The 20,679-nt window shown below is 35.7% G+C and overlaps 3 protein-coding genes across 3 annotated transcripts; all 3 read left to right on the forward strand.

Moving 5' to 3' along the window:
* The first annotated feature begins 3,880 nt into the window (after nt 1-3,880).
* Nucleotides 3,881-6,239, forward strand: LOC122305682. The gene is made up of 4 exons (XM_043118246.1): nt 3,881-4,062; nt 4,670-4,708; nt 4,998-5,275; nt 5,415-6,239. The coding sequence occupies exons 1-4, from the start codon at nt 3,942-3,944 to the stop codon at nt 5,487-5,489; spliced, it is 513 nt and encodes a 170-aa protein (XP_042974180.1). The 5' UTR covers nt 3,881-3,941; the 3' UTR covers nt 5,490-6,239.
* A 341-nt stretch (nt 6,240-6,580) lies between these two features.
* On the forward strand, nt 6,581-7,952 carry LOC122305681. Its single transcript, XM_043118245.1, has 3 exons — nt 6,581-6,898; nt 7,098-7,245; nt 7,360-7,952. Exons 1-3 carry the CDS (start codon nt 6,596-6,598, stop codon nt 7,821-7,823), a joined length of 915 nt encoding a protein of 304 aa, XP_042974179.1. The 5' UTR covers nt 6,581-6,595; the 3' UTR covers nt 7,824-7,952.
* Nucleotides 7,953-9,443: 1,491 nt separating this feature from the next.
* On the forward strand, nt 9,444-10,156 carry LOC122303905. Its single transcript, XM_043115900.1, has one exon. The coding sequence runs from the start codon at nt 9,660-9,662 to the stop codon at nt 9,927-9,929; it is 270 nt and encodes an 89-aa protein (XP_042971834.1). The 5' UTR covers nt 9,444-9,659; the 3' UTR covers nt 9,930-10,156.
* The last annotated feature ends 10,523 nt before the right edge of the window (nt 10,157-20,679 follow it).

Genomic DNA, 20,679 nt, shown 5'->3' on the forward strand with positions numbered 1-20,679 from the left:
TGGCTAACGAGCTCTGGATACAGAAAGAAATTGAAAGAAACCTGGACTGTCGCATTAGAAATTAGATAGATTTTCGAGAAAACATGTGAACAATGACCACCGGTGCTCTCTTTCAAAAGGCACTCTCTCTCTCGCTGGCTGGACAGAAACAATGGGAATAAAAACTCAAATGGTAGCTGTTAATGGTAGTAGTTAATGGATTTGTATTGCTTGCTTGAGTAAGAGAGAGAGAGAGAGGGGTGGGGCGGGGCTGGCTGGACAGAAATAATGGAAAAAAAATTACCTGCAGCGCGGCGCACCCACAGTGTGACTTACGTGTCACTACCTCATTCGTCTCCGTTTATCTCCATTTAGAGAATGCTCCTGTCTAAAGCATTTCTGTTTGGAAATATCCTGTTGTGATTCTCAAAGGGGAAAAAGTTTGATTGGGGAAATGACAAGAGGCGGGTTCAAGGCTTGTAGGATTTCGAATGGTAGAGAATATGGTTAGCACCACGAATATCATTAGCATTGAATGGTGCCACCGATTTATTAATGGGCCGCTGTTCATCACCTTCCCTTTGCTTCATTGTAAATTTTTCTAAAGTTCTTCTTTGATTTCCCATAAATTCACTCATACCAGTCCAATGCTCCATGCATGGGGTACCTACAAATATATGAATTGCTTTACTTTGATTTTCAGAAATGGTGAAAAAAGGACCCATCTCCGTGAACATTGTTTCCTTGCCTTTGTGGAGCTAGCTTCTTGCGTCTGGTTGGTTCTATGTTGGGTAATCTGCATCTTGTTCTCTAATACGAACTGGAGGCAATGGGATCCTTTGAGGTATCTAGTTTTCATTAGCATGTTGAGTTCCATTATATGGACCATTTCCTCTAAAAGTCGTGTTTTCAGCTCTCATCTATGGCCCATACTAAAACAATTCGAGTAGAATAGAGAACGTAGGGCAAGCTTGAGCTAAATGTCCTAGACATCCACAAGCATAACAAAAATTTGAGAGCCTTTCATACCTGATAAGAATTTTCACTCACTATATGGCCTTGCCAAATCAAAGCCTTCAAGGAGAGGCTTTTCATTTTTGATTTCCACTTTCATTCTAAGATATCTTTTTCAAAGCTACACCAAATATTGAAGCTTTGTGCACTTCAATAAGATTACCTAGAACCTGTCCTATTCTTTCTACATTATGATTTGTAAGTATTTCCATTGGAAGATCATGTATTTGGACCCAGTAGATAGAATAATTTTGGGCCACTTCGTTAATGCTAAGCACCATATGAAATCCCTCGAAGTTCCATGGCCTATTGACTAACACCCTTCTTTGTCTTGTTGGTTTGGAAATGTAAACAGAAATGTGTTGGTGTCAATATCTTCAATTATATAACCCAAGATAAAACTCCAAACCGCTTTGATTGTTGCATGAAAAGTATGCTTATTCAAGGGTTTTGAAGATATTAACTTGCCAACCAAAGTTAAATTAGAGAAATGGTTTATTGGACCTACCTCTAGCTTTACATGAAGATCACTCCATGTCAATGCTTGTGCCTGCCTTATGAGCTTATCGATGTTTGATTGCTGGGAAGTCATGCTGGTTGGGTTTTGTGATTTTTGTTTTGTAAGGACTATGTGTGTTTAATGGAGGTTGGATCGAACGCTGGGGGTGATATATGGGAGATGGACGATTCTTGTTTTGCAAGGACTTGGTGTGTTTAACGTGGGTTGGATGGAAGGCTTGGGGTATTTTGTGAGCGATGGAGGAAGTTTGTAAAATATGCACTAACAGAGAGGTCTTTTTGCATGAAAGAAGCAAAAGTCTGTTGTATCTAGAAAATACGAGCCCTAAGAGAATCGTTCTCTAACATCAAACCACCTTTCTATAGCAGAATCCACATAGATCACATTTGGTCTAATTTCTTTGGAAAGGGAATTCAAGATCGAGGACAACATGACCATATTGTTGCATTTGGTCCAAGAATGAAATAACGGAGAGGAAATTAAAGGTTGTAGGATGGATCCATGCATCCACAAGTCCAACCTTGTTCTTGGTTGTCAAAGCCATAAACATGGACATCGCCAAGTATGGTAACTGTCGCCAGTGGGGACTTTAGAAATCAATAAATTTCCTTGGCTATATCCATGATGGACATGGTAAGGACCGGAAGCATCCTCAGTAGAGGGGGAAGGATCTGCTAAGATAGAAGAAGAAGACACCATCTTAGAGTGCAAAAGCAAAAACAACTAATACCATATCAAGAAATGAGAATGGAAACTTCCAAATTGTATTATTATGAATGTTCAAAATACATAGGTTCCTTTCATATACGTCAAAAATGAGTAGGAACTGTATAACTGACTTAGCTAACTCTGGATAACTCTAATACTTTTAAGTTTGGATAGAAATTTATAGAAATCTTTTTCCACAAGAATGATAGGTTTTAGGGATAGAAAAATCTAACAAAATATTGTGAGCCGATAAAAATGTAGTATTCAAGCTTAACACTTTGGCCAGCACCAATGAACATTAATTATGCCCCTACTCTAAGAGACATGAGCCGTTTTGACTTACTTCTTTTGCCTTGTGAGAAGGAAGGTAAGGAGTTGGACACAATCTTACCAATAATAATATTTATCAAATTTGGGAAGAAAATGAGAGAGAGGGTAAAGATCAAAGGTGGCATCGAGATTTTATTAATTATAAATTGCCAAAGCGCCATGAATATGTAAATAAATATGTATACTATTTATGTGGTTCAAATGTTGGCTAGGATCAATGATTTTTAAGGTGGTTTTGAAGTTATTATGGTAAGAGTTGTAATGGTAAAATGATTACAAAAAGTTTGAAGCATGGCAATTGCATGGATTCGGTTACAACCTTCCTTTCTAGAAAAAGTATACATGCTACTACATTTAGTATTATCATTTAAAGATTGGGCTATATATAATTGCAAAGCAGGTGAAAATGTGTCACACACTGTGAGAGCCTTGTATTGTATGTATATGTACAGAGGAATGTACTATAAAGATTATAGGGTAACGTTACAGTTTGAAAAATATAATAAGAGGATTCAGTGCATGACTGTGTAGAATCCATTCTTGTGGTTGTAGTTGTTGGGTGTGTAGTTTTCATTCTGGGTACTTGACTGGTTGGGTGGTTTCCTTGTCTGAACATTGTAGCCGTTTCCGTTGGGCCTGGTTCTTGAGTGACTTGGTTGAGTTATTGTCTATAGCTCCCCCGCAAACTAAGGCTCTGTTTGGTACGTTAACCAAGCTCAACTACTCTGAGTTCAGTCCCTTTTTAACCCAATCAACTGTCCAAACAAAAAGCTGAGCTGGTTTTGTCTAAACTCATCCAAGTTCACTTTATTGGCTAACTTTATTGACATTGTGCAGACGCTACAGAGATGGGCTGACATAGATTAGACTTTTTATAATTTTTTTTCCCCTTAACTCCATCTCTCCCTCTCTCTTTCTTGTTTCTTCTTCCCCAATTCGTATGTAACCGACACAACACTTTCCTCACAAATTTCACAATATTTTGAGCATCTCTTCCGGATCATCTCAATCGACAGCTTCAACTAAAGAAAAGTGCTAACGGCAACCTGCTGTGTCCACGGAAAACAACCCACTGTCAAAGGGCATTAAAATCTGCCCTCCCTCGTGCTCCAACAGTTCCTAAAGACAGCTAATCTACAATCTGTGAGCTGAAATGCTGCAACCCTCTAGATTCTTCAATTGGCGTGGTAAATGATCAATACGTGCACATGAGTTTTTGAATTTCTTCGGTCAAACTTATCCCCTACCATCTGCACTCTACTTTATTTCCATCTATCCTCCTTTATTTCCAATCTCTCATTTCTTTGAATATCATCTCTGTAGGGGCAGACTAGAAAAGCATTTGTAGATATTTGCTGTTGTGTTTCCTATATAAGTCCATTATGACGAAATGTACATGCTCCACCACAATCTTACTACGGAAGCAGAGCTCCTCCATAGTCAAGCATATGCATCGAACTCTTACCATAAAGAGATTATCAATCACGGCTCCGAGGACGCGCTCTTACCGAGTAAGCATCAATCTGAACTCAAACTTGAGTTGAGATTCCCGTTCAACTTTTCACAACAATTTTGTCAAACATGTAGAGTGCATTTTTCTTAATTGGAGTTGTTTGTGCTTTGGCGTTGGTGCATTTGATTATAGAGCACTCAAGTGGTGAATTTTGTGGATGCAGGGTTGTAAAATTAGTTTAGAGAGAATTTTCTGTGAAGAACAATATTTTATCAAAAAAAATTTTCTTATTTGTTTAGGAGTGTTGCTATACAAACTGAGATTGTAATTTTTTTAAAAAATATTTTTTGAAAAAAATATCACAAATTTGTTAAAATTGTCTTCTTAATTATTAAGTGATAAAAAATTTAATCGGTAGAGAGTCTTATGGGAATATCATTTATCTTTGTTGTATCTTGAGTGAAGACTCAACAATTCCTAGCAGCACATCAAAATCTGCTAGTATACAAGAAGGCACAAAGTTGTTTTTTTGCCTCTTTAACGCATTCATGTGCTGCACCTATTATATATGATTACTCTATGATTACTTTCCTAATTGTTATGTATTAAAAGCTACAACCCTACCAAATTACTTTCCTAATATTGGCTTGTATTAAAATATGCAGCCATACTTTCTACATTCATCCAACAGCTCCTCGTACAAGGTATTAAATATTTCAGTATCAATATATTATAAATTTAGCTTGCATTTTTAGTTGGCCTTGAATCCTTCTATGATATATTACATGCGTTTGACTCATAAAAAAAAAAAAAGTATTCCTGACATGTATTTAATTAGTGAATTCCTATATTTCTACACATTGCATATACCATAGCTTTAAGTGCATTGTTTATTATTTGCATTGTCTATTTTTTGTGCTATCATTATTGCCCATTAGCAGCATACCATGGCTGACGTAGAGGTTCAACGTGATCATGACTTGTGGGCTGGAGGGTTTGAGCACAAGCTGATTGATATGTTGTACCAAGAAACATTGGAAGGTAAATTGGTGGGGTCCAAAATAACAAACTGTGATTGTGTCCGACTAGCTGAGCGCCTCAATAACCTACGTATTAAGCGGGTTGATTCATCACAAGTGAAGGGAAAAATTGCCCGTCTTAAAAAGATACAGCGCCAGTTTACAAATTTAATGGGTCAAACTGGCATGGTTTGGAACCCCATCACAAAAACTGTAATTGGTTCGGACGAACATTGGGAAAATGCGATCCAGGTAACCTTCCTATTCTTTTGGTCTAATTGATGAATTTTTAATTTATTGCTTTATGTAATCAATTTATGGTCCATTATTGCCCATTAAATGCATTTAACTATTACAATCAACTAGTTTAATTATTTTTACCATTTCTTAGGTTCGATCTGAGTGGAAAAAGTTCAAGAACAGCGGTTGTGGCAACTACGATGTCCTCTGCACGATTTTTGGCTAGGCAGTCGCAACAGGGGTGTTGCATTTTGCCTCAACGCAAGAACCCCCCTCTAGAGAAGAGGAGCAACATTTGGAGGATGAATTGAGGGCCCGGGGTCCTGTGTTTGGCACTGGCACTGGATTAGACTCGACTATTAATCTGGATGCCATCGAGATTACTCCCAAAATGCAAGGAGGGGCAGGGGAGCGAATGAATCCTCGACGACGACATAGGGACGCAGCTGGGCCATCAATCTCACCAGATCTAGCTGATGCCTTGAAAACAATTGCTGCTAGTTCTAAAGCGCGGGCAGAGTTGGATGCAAAGATGTTTGACATATGCAGTTCAAAGAGCAGTAGAGGCGAGGGTTCAAATACTGGGTCTGATGTAGGTAATAATAGTGTTGCACAGTGTATGCAGTTTTTGTATGATATCACCCCTCCCTTACCTTTGGACATCCAGCTTGCCGCAACAAAAGCTTTTTTGGATCCTAATATGATCAATGTCTTCCAGACCATGACTCCAGAGCTAAAATTGCACTGGGTGTGGTCACTACGCTGACCACGCATATTGGGCTTGCTTTGGATTTATAGAATTATCTGACACTTTCTTTTACTTATATTTTATCTAGAACTTTATTAGTTGTATGTTAATTTCTAACAATCGTATTTCGTGTGGGCTAATTTGTATTCGAACATTAGCGTTTATTATTTTTTAAAGTACTTTCTAAGTTCATACAAAATGAGTTCCTTTTATTCCTAGTATTACAAATACTGATAATTTCTAAATATTTACGTATCACATATTTTTAAAAGTGCAGCATGGACAATAATAGTTGGTGGAATGATGAGATAAACATCGAGGAGAACAAGGCAAGCGAGGAGGGCTCTAGTAGTAATGTGTCAAATACATTTGACGAAGATAGATGGGCGGAATGGAACACATGGAGAAGATGTAACGATGGTACGTTAGAAGAGGTGACCCTTCTGAACATGATGATGGAGAAGCAGCAATCCCGTGCCCAACGTCGTATGCCTAGGCCACAACATAATATTGGCTTGCGTGGAAGGGAGTATATAATCGCAGTCTTAAATGGACATCCTGATAACTGTTATGAGATGTTTTGAATGGAGGTGTATGCATTCCGGGCCTTATGCAATCGGTTACGTAGAGATGTGGCCTTGCATGATTCTACTCGAGAGGTTACTGTTGAGGAAGCCTTAGGAATGTTTTGCTACACCGTCGGACATGGTGTGGTTCAACGAAATTCAGCTAATCTATTTCAACATTCGGTTGAAACTGTGAATCGACATGTGTACGCAATAATGCGTGCATTATGTCGCCTTGCATGCCATGTGATTAAACCAAATCAGACGACAGGGGTGATGCCTTATATTGAAGGAAATCCCAGATATTATCCATGGTTTGAGGTAAATTTTTCTTACATTATCTATTTTCGTAGATTAAAATGCACTCTACAAATGTGGAAATGTTTGCTATACAAACGATTTGGGAATTTATGAAAATTTAAAATAAAATCTGCAAAAATGTCATGGTGCAATGGATGGGGTCATGATTGACGCAGCTGTGCCGAGTTCTGTAACTAATGCATATTTAAATCGATATCAGCGACTTGCCCAGAATGTCTTGTGTGTCTGTGATTTCAATATGAAATTCACATTCGTATACGCCGGGTGGGAGGGTACAGCCCATGATGCTCGCATTTTTATTGATGCGTTAAGGCGTCCGGAGAACAATTTTCCATGGCCTCAAGACGGTAATTTCTACACATTATTTAATTTGTACCTAACGAGTAGTCAGTAATTTTCTATACCATAATTATTAAAAGATTACTGTTCTACTGAAATCTCAAGTTATTATTATTTGGTAGATTCTACATTCCCTTGCACGGAGGGATATATGCCGCTATATCCAAGGGTGAGATACCACAGATCTGAACGTCATGGAAATCGTACCTTCCAAGGATATAAAGATCTATTTAATTATCGGCATTCATCCATTCAGAATGTCATTGAACGAACTTTTGGTGTTTTGAAGAGGCGTTTCCGACTTTTAAAAAACATGCCTGAATACCGTCCAACTCGGCAACGTTATATTATTATCGCATGTTGTGCGATACATAACTTTATTCGGATCGTTACGCCTAATGATCAAACATTTCTGGCATTTAACAATCCCGATGATTATCTAGAAATGAGTATGGATCAGGACAGTAATGAACAATTTCATGTTCCTGACATGTCAACTGCATCGGCACAGTCAGTGGCTGCAAGTAGAGATGCTATTGCACAGGCTATGTGGATGCATACTGTTGGACAACAAGGAAACACCTAATTGCTAGCATGGTGTTGCAATCTTTTTTTTTATAATTTCTGTTGAAAAAATCTGCAAACAAAATATAGTGTAAAATTAGTTTTTACATGCATTTACACATTTAAATAAAAAAGTGATATTATTTATTAATTTTGTTATTTTTAAATAATTTTTAAAAAATTAATTATATTTTACATTTGTACATAAAAATTAAAAAAGATAATGGTCCTTGGTGTTACTCATTTAATCCAAAATATAAATAAGAAATAATATATTTTATTGAATAAAAGTATGGAAAATAATAAAATAATAATATGAAAAAATAAATGAAATGGAATGGATAAAAAATATTAAAGAAATAGTGAAATGTAGAAAACACTGGAAGTCAGTGTGACTGCATGATGACTTTTTAGGTGTGACCGGTAGTAATCCAAAGTGGCTGTTTATTCATGAAAAAACAAAACAAAAATTCAAGAGTGCATTCGGATGATACAGTGGTTCCGTCGGTCAACCTATCAGATAATACAATATAAAACAATAGTGGAGCCCATTATTTTTTCAAGTTTTTTATAAATATTTAAATTTATTTTAACATCTAAACATACTTAACTTATCTTAAATGAATCTCATTAAACTCATTCAATCATCTCAACTCAATATTATTAAAAAATAACTCAACTCAACTTAACTTAATTCACTGTCGAAACGCAGCCGAGCTAGAAGTTTTAGTACACTAGGCATGTCCATTGGTAGCGGCCCACTAGCATCATCTTTTTTGGCGGCACTACAGCCAGCTGGTAGCTACCACTAAGTTGTAGTGTATGTGTTTATTTTTAGCTTTTTATTTATTTTTTTATTTTTTTTACATATATTTTTTTAATAATTTTAAATCATTCTTTTAAAAAACATTACAACATTATTAAAAAAATATTTACTTATTTCTCATTCTTTTTTTCTATATATAATCATCACAATATAATTTAAGAGTACTATTATTCATTATTTTTACACACTATAATTTTTTTTATTATTTTTTTCTCTTATCCAATATATGATATATAGATAATGAGTAGAAGATTTTAATTAATTTAAAAAATAAAAAATTAAAAAAAATTAAAATAAAAAAATATAAATAAAATGTAACTGAGAAAGATAAATAAAAAAACTCTTAATTTAAATATATATTCAGCTCAACCATCACCGATTGGTAATGAACGAGACTGATCTTCAAATATGTAAGTGGCTTTTCTTTAGAGCAATGATAGACTGACAATCGAATTACACTTTATTTACAATTTATTAATAAAATAATATTTTTTTAAATTCAAATCCATCAAATTAAAATCAAAATTATAATAAATATTTCAAAAAATATTATTTTATTTCAATATTATAAAACAATTGTAAAGTAGTTGTTGTTTTATCATTTCTCTTCCCTTTACTCCTATCCAAACCTCTCAGATGGACTGGATTTTAAATATTGGAAACAGCGTGCGGGTTGCTAAATTGAGTGGACGTACAGCATTATTTTATCTGAAAAATAGACAGAAATTAAGGATTTGTCGTATCCGAGACGGAAAGTAAACAAAACCATTGGCTGATCCGAGCCCAGTCCCCGAAACCACTGGCAAATTAGTGGTCTTGTTGATGGTTTTTTCCAAAACTTCAGCTCCTTTCCAAGTATCCAGCTTTCCAATCCCTCTCTCCCCTGTATATAAAAGAGCCCATCCATATGATTTTCTATATCAAGCATATATCCTTATCGGATCAGTTGTATTCTCTACACAAAGTTTGCAATTCCTTTTTCTTTAATTTCAAGAGCAAATTAGTCTGATTGTGAAGACTTGCACGAAGAAGATGAGTTCAACAAGCAGAGCTATTGTAGCAGCCAGCGTTGGAGTCGTGGAGGCCATGAAAGACCAGATGGGCATCTGCAGATGGAATTATATTATAAGATCTGCGCAACAACATACAAAGAACCATCTCCGGTCGGTATCTCAGGCAAAGAACCTCTCCTCTTCAACTTCTGCAGTGGTTTCAAGCAAAGTAAGAGATCAGGAGAAAATGAAGAAGTCAGAAGAGTCTTTGAGGACAGTCATGTACTTGAGCTGTTGGGGTCCCAATTGAGGCTTTGAGGTCAGCTGAAGAAAGCATGCCACTGAGTTGTCGGAGAACGTCGTTGCCTGAAGGGAAATGTCAGTCCGAGCTTGTCATAGCGGAAATTTTAGACTTGACATGGAATCTGGTTGATGCAAAATGATTTATGTAAATTGTGATCAACTGTTGTACGTAATGGCAATTGCTCCATTAGGCATTATATCAACCATACCTCAAATTAGAGCTTGATCTATTTATTTTGGTTTCAACCTGCATACCACAAAGAGCTCGCTTTAAGCGTCCTCATCATAACTAGATTTATCTTTATATGTCTCTGAAAGGCAAATAATATCCTCATCACGAAATTCTACCCCCGGCCTGAGGAACACTTGATCTCCAAGAACCTAAATCACTGTCACTAAGGGTTGTTTTGGACTTTCTATATGAAATTTGGACATCCACCTCTAATGTGTACGACACCCTTACATTTATGACACATAATATCCCAATGTTTCCTTTCGTGGATACCCATATAGTTTTTCTCATCATTCATGTCCCTTAATTTTAATAATATATAAACTAGAGCTTGCATCGGTGTTTTCATTGATACCCATGCATATAGTTTTAGGTCTAGGATGATCACACTTACAGGAATGATTTTAAGAATGGTGAATCCGCTAGCTCTCAAAAATTGTTAAAGTAGACCCAAATCCATGCTTAGATCAGAGTGGTCAATAGGATTATTACCCTAATTATCATTTAAATATGCAGTTCATTTATTAATTTTTTTTCAATTCATTTATCAAATAAACTACCACATATATATATAAAGAAAATTTTAAGAAAACGGCAAAAAAAACTTAATACTAAGATCTTGTAAATAAATTTAGAATTTTCAAATAATAAAACCCCTTTGAGTGCTTGGCCATAGCTTATAATCCATTGTCAAAGATACGGGTTGGGATAAATTATCCTTGGTCAGCAAGCCCATTTTGATTCATGAATAATCTCAAGCCATTAGGATGGGAGGATGATGCAAATGATTTCCCATCAATCTTTTTTATTGGGGAAGAATTGAGTTGTAATCACCTAGACTAAAAATTTGAGGCTATGTATTGAGCAAGTCCCAAAATGCTTTTTCTAGTTATCTTGTGCATGACAGAAAATAAAAATGAGTAATCATGGCATATGCATAGGGTCAGAGTACATCATAAGAGCCATTACATTACTAAAGGTATATACATGTTCAACGTCCAGACCTCAACGCCACATACACAAAAGTGCCGCCCCTGGGCTCCTAGGAGCGGCCATATTTTTAGGAGAGGAACATACAAAAAAGGCAGAAAGCCTAACCTATTCACAATATCATTTATTTTTACATCAGCTAAAATAATTTTCTTAAGGAAAACAATACCATGTTGGCATGACCTGATTTGAGCCCTTAGAGAACACAATGCAGAGGGTCGGGCAATTCCTCTACTGTTCCAACATATCATCCTCATTTTTGTGGTGGTGACAAATTTGGCTCTGCCACCTTAGCCGTTTCATCATAGGAATTTAAGATACAAGATTAAGTATTACAGACTTGGGCCTCCTTAGGATTAACCTGAGAGGCAGAAGTTTGGAGTGAAGCTTTCACTTTGGAATTCTTCCTTGTTGCTTGGGATTTTCTAATTTTTCCTTTAGCCCTGGCAATCTCTACCAGCAAGATATTCACATCAATGTGCCCCGCCTGTCCGATTGGAAGCTCAAATGGTGCATGCTTGGAGGTTAGCAAATCTCTTCTTTGGTGGAACCTCTACCTCTAAGTGCTTGATTTCTCTTTTTTGGGCTTAATTGAGCTTTGGGCAATTTGGGGGATGAAATTTCTAGACAATTGCTTCATGGGGATGCTAGGTTGTTCAGGGTCAAAGGTTGTAACACAGAAGAGGGAAGTTGTGTATTGGATAATGGAGAAGAGGAGTCAAAAGTTTTTGGCAGTGAAGTGTGCCTAGTTTGGGCTTGTGTTCCTAGATAACTTGGGTATTTTGGAAAAGGGCGAAAGCAAACTTGGGCTCATACGCGATTGTAAACTTTGAGAAGTCCACCACTTTGAAATTTGTAAATAAGCATTGACTTTTTGGTGGACCAGGGGCTTTTTTGAATTGAGAGATTATTTTTTTTATACCGATGGGCCCATAAAAAGTGAAATGATGTTAACTGGGTCTTTTGCTATGAAGCTGAAGGAGACAGGCTTTGAAGAGGCTTGGTCAAAATTTACTTTGGAAGTATCCTATTGTGATTCTCAAAGGAGACAAGCTTTGATTGAGGAAATGACAAGCAGCGGGTTGAAGGCTTGTAGGATTTCTAACGGTAGAGAATATGGGTTGTTAGCATTGAATGGTGCCAACAGTTTATTAATGGCCCACTCTTCATCATCTTCTCTTTGCTCCACTGTAAATTTTTCTAAAGCTTTTCTTTGATTTCCCGTAAACTCACTCATACCAGTCCAATGCACCATGCATGGGGTACCTGCAAATATGTGAATTGCTTTACTTTGATTTTCGGCAATCGTGAAACAAGGACCCATCTTCGTGAACATTTTTCCTTGCCTTTGTGGAGTTGGCTTCTTGCGTCTGGTTGGTTCTATGTTAGATAATCTGCATCTTGCTCTCTGATACGAACTGGAGGCAGTGGGATCCTTTGAGGTATTTGGTTTTCATTAGCTTGTTGAGTTCCACTTAATGAACCATTTCCTCTAAATGTCGTGTTTTCAACTCTTATCGATAGCCCATACTAAAACAATTCGAGTAGAACAGAGAACGTAGGGCAGGCTTGAGCTAAATGTCCTAGACATCCACATGCATAACAAAAATATGAGAACCTTTCATACCCGATAAGAGTTTTTGCTCACGATATGGCCTTGCCAGATCAAGGCCTTCTGGGAGAGGCTTTTCGTTGTTGATTTCCACTTTCATTCTAAGATATCTTCTCAAAACTACACCAACTATTGAAGCTTTGTCCACTTCAATAAGATGGCGTAGAACCTATACTATTCTTTCTACATTGCGATTTGTCAGCATTTCCATTGGAAGATCATGTAATTGGACCCAGTAGATAGAATAATTCTGGGCCACTTCGTTAATGCTAAGCCCTAATGGTCATTGCCTAAGCACCATACGAAATCCATTGAAGTTCCATGGCCTATTGACTAATGCCCTTTCTCTGTCTTGTTGGTTTGGAAATGTTAATAGAAATGTGTTGGTTTCAATATCTTCAATTATAACACCCAAGATAAAACTCCAGTTAAACTGCTTTGATTGTTGCATGAAAAGTATGCTTATTCAAGGGTTTCGTAGATATTAACCTGCCAATTAGAGTTAAATTAGAGAAATGGTTTATTGGACCTGCATCTAGCTTTACATGAAGATCACTCCATGTCAATGCTTGTGCCTGCCTTATGAGCTTATCGATGTTTGATTGATGGGATGTCATGCTGGTGGGTTTGTGTGATTTTAGTTTTGTAAGGACCATGTGTGTTTAATGGAGGTTGGATGGAAGGCTAGGGGTGATTTATTGGAGATAGACTATTCTTGTTTTGTAAGGACTTGGTGTGTTTAATGGTGGTTGGATGGAAGGTTGGTGGTATTTTTTGGGTGATGGAGGAAGTTTGTAAACTATGCACTGACATAGAGGCCTTCTTGTGTGAAAGAAGCAAAAGTCTGTTGTAGCTAGAAAATACAAGCCCTAAGAGAATCGTTCTTTGACATCAAACCACATTTCTATAGCAGAATCCACATAGATCACACTTGTTGTAATTTTTTTGGAAAGGGAATTTAAGATCCAGGACAACATGACCATATTGTTGCATTTGGTCCAAGAATGAAATAACGGAGAGGAAATTAAAGGTTGTAGGATGGATCCATGCATCCACAAGTCCAACCTTGTTCTTGGTTGTCAAACATGGACGTCTCCAAGTATGGTAACTGTCGCCAGTGGGGACTAGAGAAATCAATAAATTTCCTGGGCTATCTCCATGATGGACATAGTAAGGACCGGAAGCATCCTCATTAGAGGGGGAAGGATCTGTTGAGATAGAAGAAGAAGACACCATCTTAGAGTGCAAGAGCAAAAACAACTAGTACCATATCAAGAAACGAGAATGGAAACTTCCTGATTGTATTATTATGAATGTTCAAAATACATAGGTTCCTTTCATATACACCAAAAATGAGTAGGAAATGTATAACTGACTTAGCTAACTCAGCATAACTCAAATACTTTTAAGTTCTGACAGAAATTTATAGAGATCTTTTTCCACAAGAATGATAGGTTTAGGGATAGAAAGATCTAACAAAATATTGTGACCCGATAAAAATTAAGTATTCAAGCTTTTAACACTTTGGCTAGCACCAACGAACATTAATTATGCCCCTACTCTAAGAGACATGAGCCGTTTTGACTTCCTTCTTTTGCCTTGTGAGGAGGAAGGTAAGAACTTATGGAGACAATCTTACCAGTAATAATATGTATCAAATTTGGGAAGAAAATGAGAGAGGTTAAAGATCAAAGGTGGCATCGAGAGTTTATTAATTATAATTGCCAAAGCGCCATGAATATGTAAATAAATTTGTCTACTATTTATGTGGTTCAAATGTTGGCTAGGATCAATGATTTTTAGGGTGGTTTTGAATTTATTATGGTAAGAGCTGTGATGGTAAAATGATTACAAAAAGTTTGAAGCTTGGCGATTGCATGGATTTGGCTACAACCTTCCTTTCTAGAAAAAGTATACATGCAACTGCATTTAGTATTATCATTTAAAGACTGGGCCATAGATAATTGCAAAGCAGGTAGTTATGCAAATGTCTCATACACTGTGAGTCTGTGAGAGCCTTGTATTGTATAAAGTTTATAGAGTAACGTTACAGTTTGAAAAATATAATAAGAGGATTCAGTGCTTGACTGTGTCGTTTCCATTCTTGTGGTTGCAGTCGTTGGGTGTGTAGTTTTCATTCGGAAAAGTATAGTTGCAAGCACAATTGTGTACTAATCTGTGTACCAATGTGATGTGATTGGTCAAAAAGTAAATTTTATTGAAAACAGTGTTAATTTAAATTTTAAGTATGAATAAATCAGTGTTGGTACACAGATTAGTGCACGATTGTGCTTGTATATAGCAAAACTCTTTTCATTCTGGGTACTTGACTGGTTGGGTGATTTCCTTGTGTGAACATTGTAGCCGTTTCCGTTGCGCCTGGTTCTCGAGTGACTTGGTTGTTATTGTCTAAAGCTTCCCCGCAAACTAAGCCGAGCTAGAAGTTTTAGTACACTAGGCATGTCCATTGGTAGCGGCCCACTAGCATTATCTTTTTTGGGCTGCACTACAGCTACCACTTAGTTGTAGTGTTTGTTTTTATTTTTAGCTTCTTTTTTTTTTTAATTACTTTTAAATAATTTTTTTTAAAAATTACAATATTATTAAAAAATATTTACTTATTTCCCATTCTTTTTTTCTATATATAATCATCACAATATAATTTAAGAGTACTGTTATTCATTACTTTTACACACTATTACTTTTTTATTATTTTTCTCTCCTATCTAATATATGGTATATAAATGATGAGTAGAAGATTTTAATTAGTTTAAATAGTAAATAATTAAAAGAAAATTAAAAAAATTGATAAATAAAATATAATATGTGAGAATAATAAGTAAAAAAACTCTAATTTAAATATATATTCAGCTCAACCATCACGAATCGGTAATGAAGGAGGACTGATCTTCAAATATGTAATTGGCTTCAACCTTGAATAAAACCAAAGTGGCTTTTCTTTATTCCCATCCAAACCTGTCGGCATGGACTGGATTTTAAATAGAATTTTATTATATATAAATATAATTATATATTAATTTATATATCAATACTGATTTATTTATATTTAAAATTTAAATTAATATTATTTTTAATAAAATTTACTTTTTAATTAATTACATTATATTAATATATAAATTAAAAAATAATTATACTCGTAACTGTTATAAAACTATCGAAAGGAGAGAGAGAGAGATAGAACTCAGAGAAGTTATGAAACTTATGAATTTCTTAAAGAATTCAACGATATATATAGGCGTACAAAGGGAACTATACCAGTTACTATGCAATACTATGCATATGTACTATGCCAGTTACTATGCAGTACTATGCTGGCACTATGCACTGTGCGATGTCGGCCATTTACTATGCCAGTTACTATACAGTACTATGCTGGCACTATGCGCACTGTGCGATGTCGGTCATTTACTATGCTAGTTACTATGCAGTACTATGCTGGCACTATGCACACTGTGCGATGTCGGCCATTTACTATGCCAGTTACTATGCAGTACTATGCTGGCACTATGCACTGTGCATTTGACTTCTAGCTCAAGGTGGTCATACAATTTTACAATGTTATTTTACAACACTCCCCCTTTGGATGACCACATATAATGAATATGCCTCGTTAAAACCTTGCCAAGGAAAAACCCTGTGAAAAAAAAAACCAATGGCGAAGGAAAAAGAGTACAATATTCATGTGTACCGTAAAATGCTTTAAGATTGCCTCATTAAAACCTTGCGAAGGAAAACCCAGTGGGATAAAACCTTAGCGAAGGAAAAAGAGTACAATCAGCATAAGTCTTCAAGACGTTACTCCCCCTGAAAAGTGCATGATAAAAGGTCTTCAAGTCTCCGCATTCCAATGTTCTGTACAATCTTCTTAAATGTTGCAGTTGGTAATGCTTTTGTGAATAAATCTGCCAGATTATCACTTGACCGTACCTTCTTGATATCAATTTCAACTTTCTTCTCATGAATTGCAATGATCTTCTTGTGTGTATCTGAAAGATAACTCGCATCTGTACATCCAACTAACTGTGGACTTGATCCATGTTGATAAAATAATCACAACTGGATCTTTCTGCTCATCACTACTCTTCTGGAGTTGTGATCTTCTGGAGTTCTTGTAAATAACACAGTTAGTGGAGAATTCATCAACATTAAACTGCTAACCTCATTTTTTAATAAAAACGGTGGCCAGCCTTTTAAGATCAGACAAGCACCGCGGATTTTCAACTCCTCTGTAGGTGTCAGGCGTGTTGTCAGGCATCGCAGCTGTCAGACGTGCTGTCAAGCGCCGCAGAGCTATGAAGCTATATTTCGTCTCTTTTCTCTTGCTTCACGAGAGATGTTGTATCATAATTTTCTCTATAAAAGAGATATTCAGCTCATTTTCATTCACATCTCATCTTCTTCACTTTTCTGTAATCATACTGCATTTTTACTCTGCAATCTCTTTCTGCATTTTTACTCTGCAATGGCTCAGCGATCTTCTCATAGCCAATATATGAGGTACTATGCACCTCGTTCATCAGTTGTTCCTGCCTCTACCACAGGTGCTATCATGCAATATAATGATCTGACTCGTAGAGCAGATAATGAAGCTATCTATGAGCTTGTGAGTCTCGGTACCCGATACTCATCATCCATTGTCGCATTTTCTCAGCGACTGCAATCCAGAACTTGTGGAGTTGACGATCTCCATGAGAATATTGCTATACTTCAGCGACTTCTTCTGGAGTCCAACATGAAGATAGAATCAATAAAGCAAGAGAATAGGAATTTAAAATCCTTGCTTAAGTCTTCTTTTCGATTGCCCACCGCTTTAGATAGGGATGCCATGCAGATTCTTGAAGAACAAGAACATTTGAAGAATGAGGCAAAGTGCCTTAAATTTCTGTAATTCTTGTTTCAAGATAATAAAATAATATTTCACAAATATTCATATTTGTGTTTCTATCTTTTGGTAAGTGTTATGTGTGCTTTATTTCTTCTTTAATAATGCACATTTCATATCAAACCCATAATATGAATCTGAAATACTAATTGTATTAAAAGATGGTATTTCATGACTAATAACATCATCCATCTTCCCCTTGAAGCCGCAAGGGTTTCAGATTTATATTTCAAATATGTGCAGTTTTTATGAGCTCTTCTGGAGCCTCAATGACATTTAAATCATATATATAAACTGCAATAATAGCTTGTTTTCATTTGCGTTTGGATTGCTTTAGATTATATAAGGATCTTTTAAACTTGATAGAATACATATTTCCAGATGTATTCATATTAGAAGCTTCAGACATTTCCTATCCTTCAGGGATTTTCATATATATATCATGATCCAATGATCCATATAAATATGCAGTTAATCATGCATATCCAAACTCTCGATAACTTTCAAGCTAATAAAAATCTTAATATGATTTAACCACTTTAAAATCATATCAATATTATTTCATTTGTGTTTGGACTTCAAGTCCATATTTATCACATTTTACTTAGTGATATCAATTCTGCAGGAATTGAGAAACTGACTCGTGATTTATATATCACATTTTTATTTCCTTTCCATAAATACCCACTGACATTCAACAAGCATCACCTCTTTAGGTGTTTGGACTATAAGTCCCGATGCATCATATTTTACTAGTGAATCAATTTTGCAGGAATTGTTTCTTTCAAATATTGGCCAATATTTTACGTCGGTCTTCTTCGACGGTTCTTGATTCACTTTCTCCATTATTTCTGGTAATGTCAATTGTCATCTCATATGGAAATACGTTGTCGACAACGATTTTATTTCTATCCATAATTTCTCCATTATTCGAGATCTCGTTATTTTCAGGTACCTGTCCCTCTTCAAGGGAAGACATTTTCATGAAAAACCTCTTCAGGAGGCACTTTTCAAGAGTTTATATAGGAGAATTTTATACAAAGAATTTGGATGGACTTTATTGCTTGTTTTGTGGGTATGGCCTATTCAGGAGCACCAAATTATTTGTGCCTTTCTCTTTTGAGATACTCTATCTTTTGTATCGATAAGTCTCACATGCCTTTATACATGTTTTTAGACTGCTGAATTTCTTAATTGTCCTACAGGGACTTCAATCCTCGCTGGGATTTTAGCAGTTAGAATATGAGACATTTTTATCTTATTGCATCCAAAATTTAATTATCATCTGAACTTCTGGTTCACATATGATAATCAAGATAACGTTGAATAATTTTATCTTATTTGCTTCAAGCAAATTTTTCTTTTCACTTCTGGTGGTAAGACTTTATAGTAAAAGAATCTTCTGGTTCTTTTATGGACGTCCATATGAAAATTATTCGACTTATCATAATTGATTTTGGATGATCAAGATAACCATGAAAAGATACAAATATTTTGAATCATATCATCTTTTAATGCATCATAATATTTGATTCAATAATTTGTATAATATCATCTCAAAGAGAAAGCTTACAGCTTTTCCAATACGAGCTTCTGGCCCAAAAAGATATTCATTATCACGTCCAATCTCTTAGTTTCTTTGAATGAAACGCATCATTCTTTTTACTTCAGGGAATAGAATGATATAAATTCATTATCATTCACTTCAGGGAATGATATAGATCTAGTAAGACGTGATTAATGATTCTTATCAAAAACTCATTATTTTGCCCAGTCACTGAAATACCTGACACAAATTTAGAATATATTGTGAACGTTTGTATTTCATATTACTACTTCAGGAGCATACTCGATATTGCTACTTCAGGAGCACATTCGAGACGTTCATTCAAATATATATTCTTTCCACAATTTCAATTATGCAACTTCAGGTGCATAAATCATAATGAGTTTTTGGTACAAGTATCACTCATATGAGATACTCAATAAAATTATTGATTTAGGGCGATCCTTCAGGGATGCTCCATTTCTATTCTCAGATAAATCATATCATCAATAATTTATAACAAGTATAAAAGAATAAATAAAACTTTCATTACTACAAAACATTGCAGAATATAAAAATATTTTATAATAAGATAAAGGAAATACATTAATTAAAAAGGAACACTTTCATGATCAACTCTACCACTAGAATCCTCAAAGAAATCAGAAATATCAAGACTTGTAATATCTTCTCTATTTATAGAACTTAAAGCATATGATGGTTCAGCAAAATTTGTTTCAAATTTCTTTGTTTTTTCTTTTATAGAAGATTGGTATAAGTCAACCAAGTGCTTGGCTGTACGACAGGTACGAGCCCAATGTCCATTCATACCACATCTATGGCATCCATCCTCATCTTTCTTTAAAAATTTGTTTTGAGGACCTTTGCCATTCTCTGAGTTGAACCACTTCTGGTGGTACGGTGTATATCTATTATTATCCCTTTTAGTGTGGTCACTTCTAGGACCTCCACTTCTATAGTTTTTCTTACCACGTCCACGTCCTCTTTTTCTTTGAAAAGATGCACCATTCGCTTCTGGGAATGATATAAATCTAATACCATTCACTTCAGGAAATGATATAGAACCAGTAGGACGTGACTGGTGATTTCTTAATAAAAGCTCATTATTTTGCTCAGCTAATAGAAGACAAGATATAAGTTCAGAATATTTCTTGAACTTTCGCTCTCGATACTGCTGCTGCAGGAGCACATTCGAGGCATGAAAAGTAGTATATGTCTTCTCTAACAAGTCATCATCAGTGACTTTTTCACCACATAATTTCAATAGCGAGCTAATTTTAAAGAGTGCAGAGTTATACTCACTAACACTCTTGAAGTCTTGCAACCTCAGGTGCATCCAATCATGACGAACTTTTGGGAGGATTACAGTTTTCTGGTGTTCATATCTCTCCCTTAAATCATTCCACAAAATAAGTGGATCTTTCACCGTTAAATACTCAGTTTTTAATTCTTC

This window comes from Carya illinoinensis, chromosome 3 (assembly GCF_018687715.1).
Source record: "Carya illinoinensis cultivar Pawnee chromosome 3, C.illinoinensisPawnee_v1, whole genome shotgun sequence".
Lineage (NCBI taxonomy): Eukaryota > Viridiplantae > Streptophyta > Magnoliopsida > Fagales > Juglandaceae > Carya > Carya illinoinensis.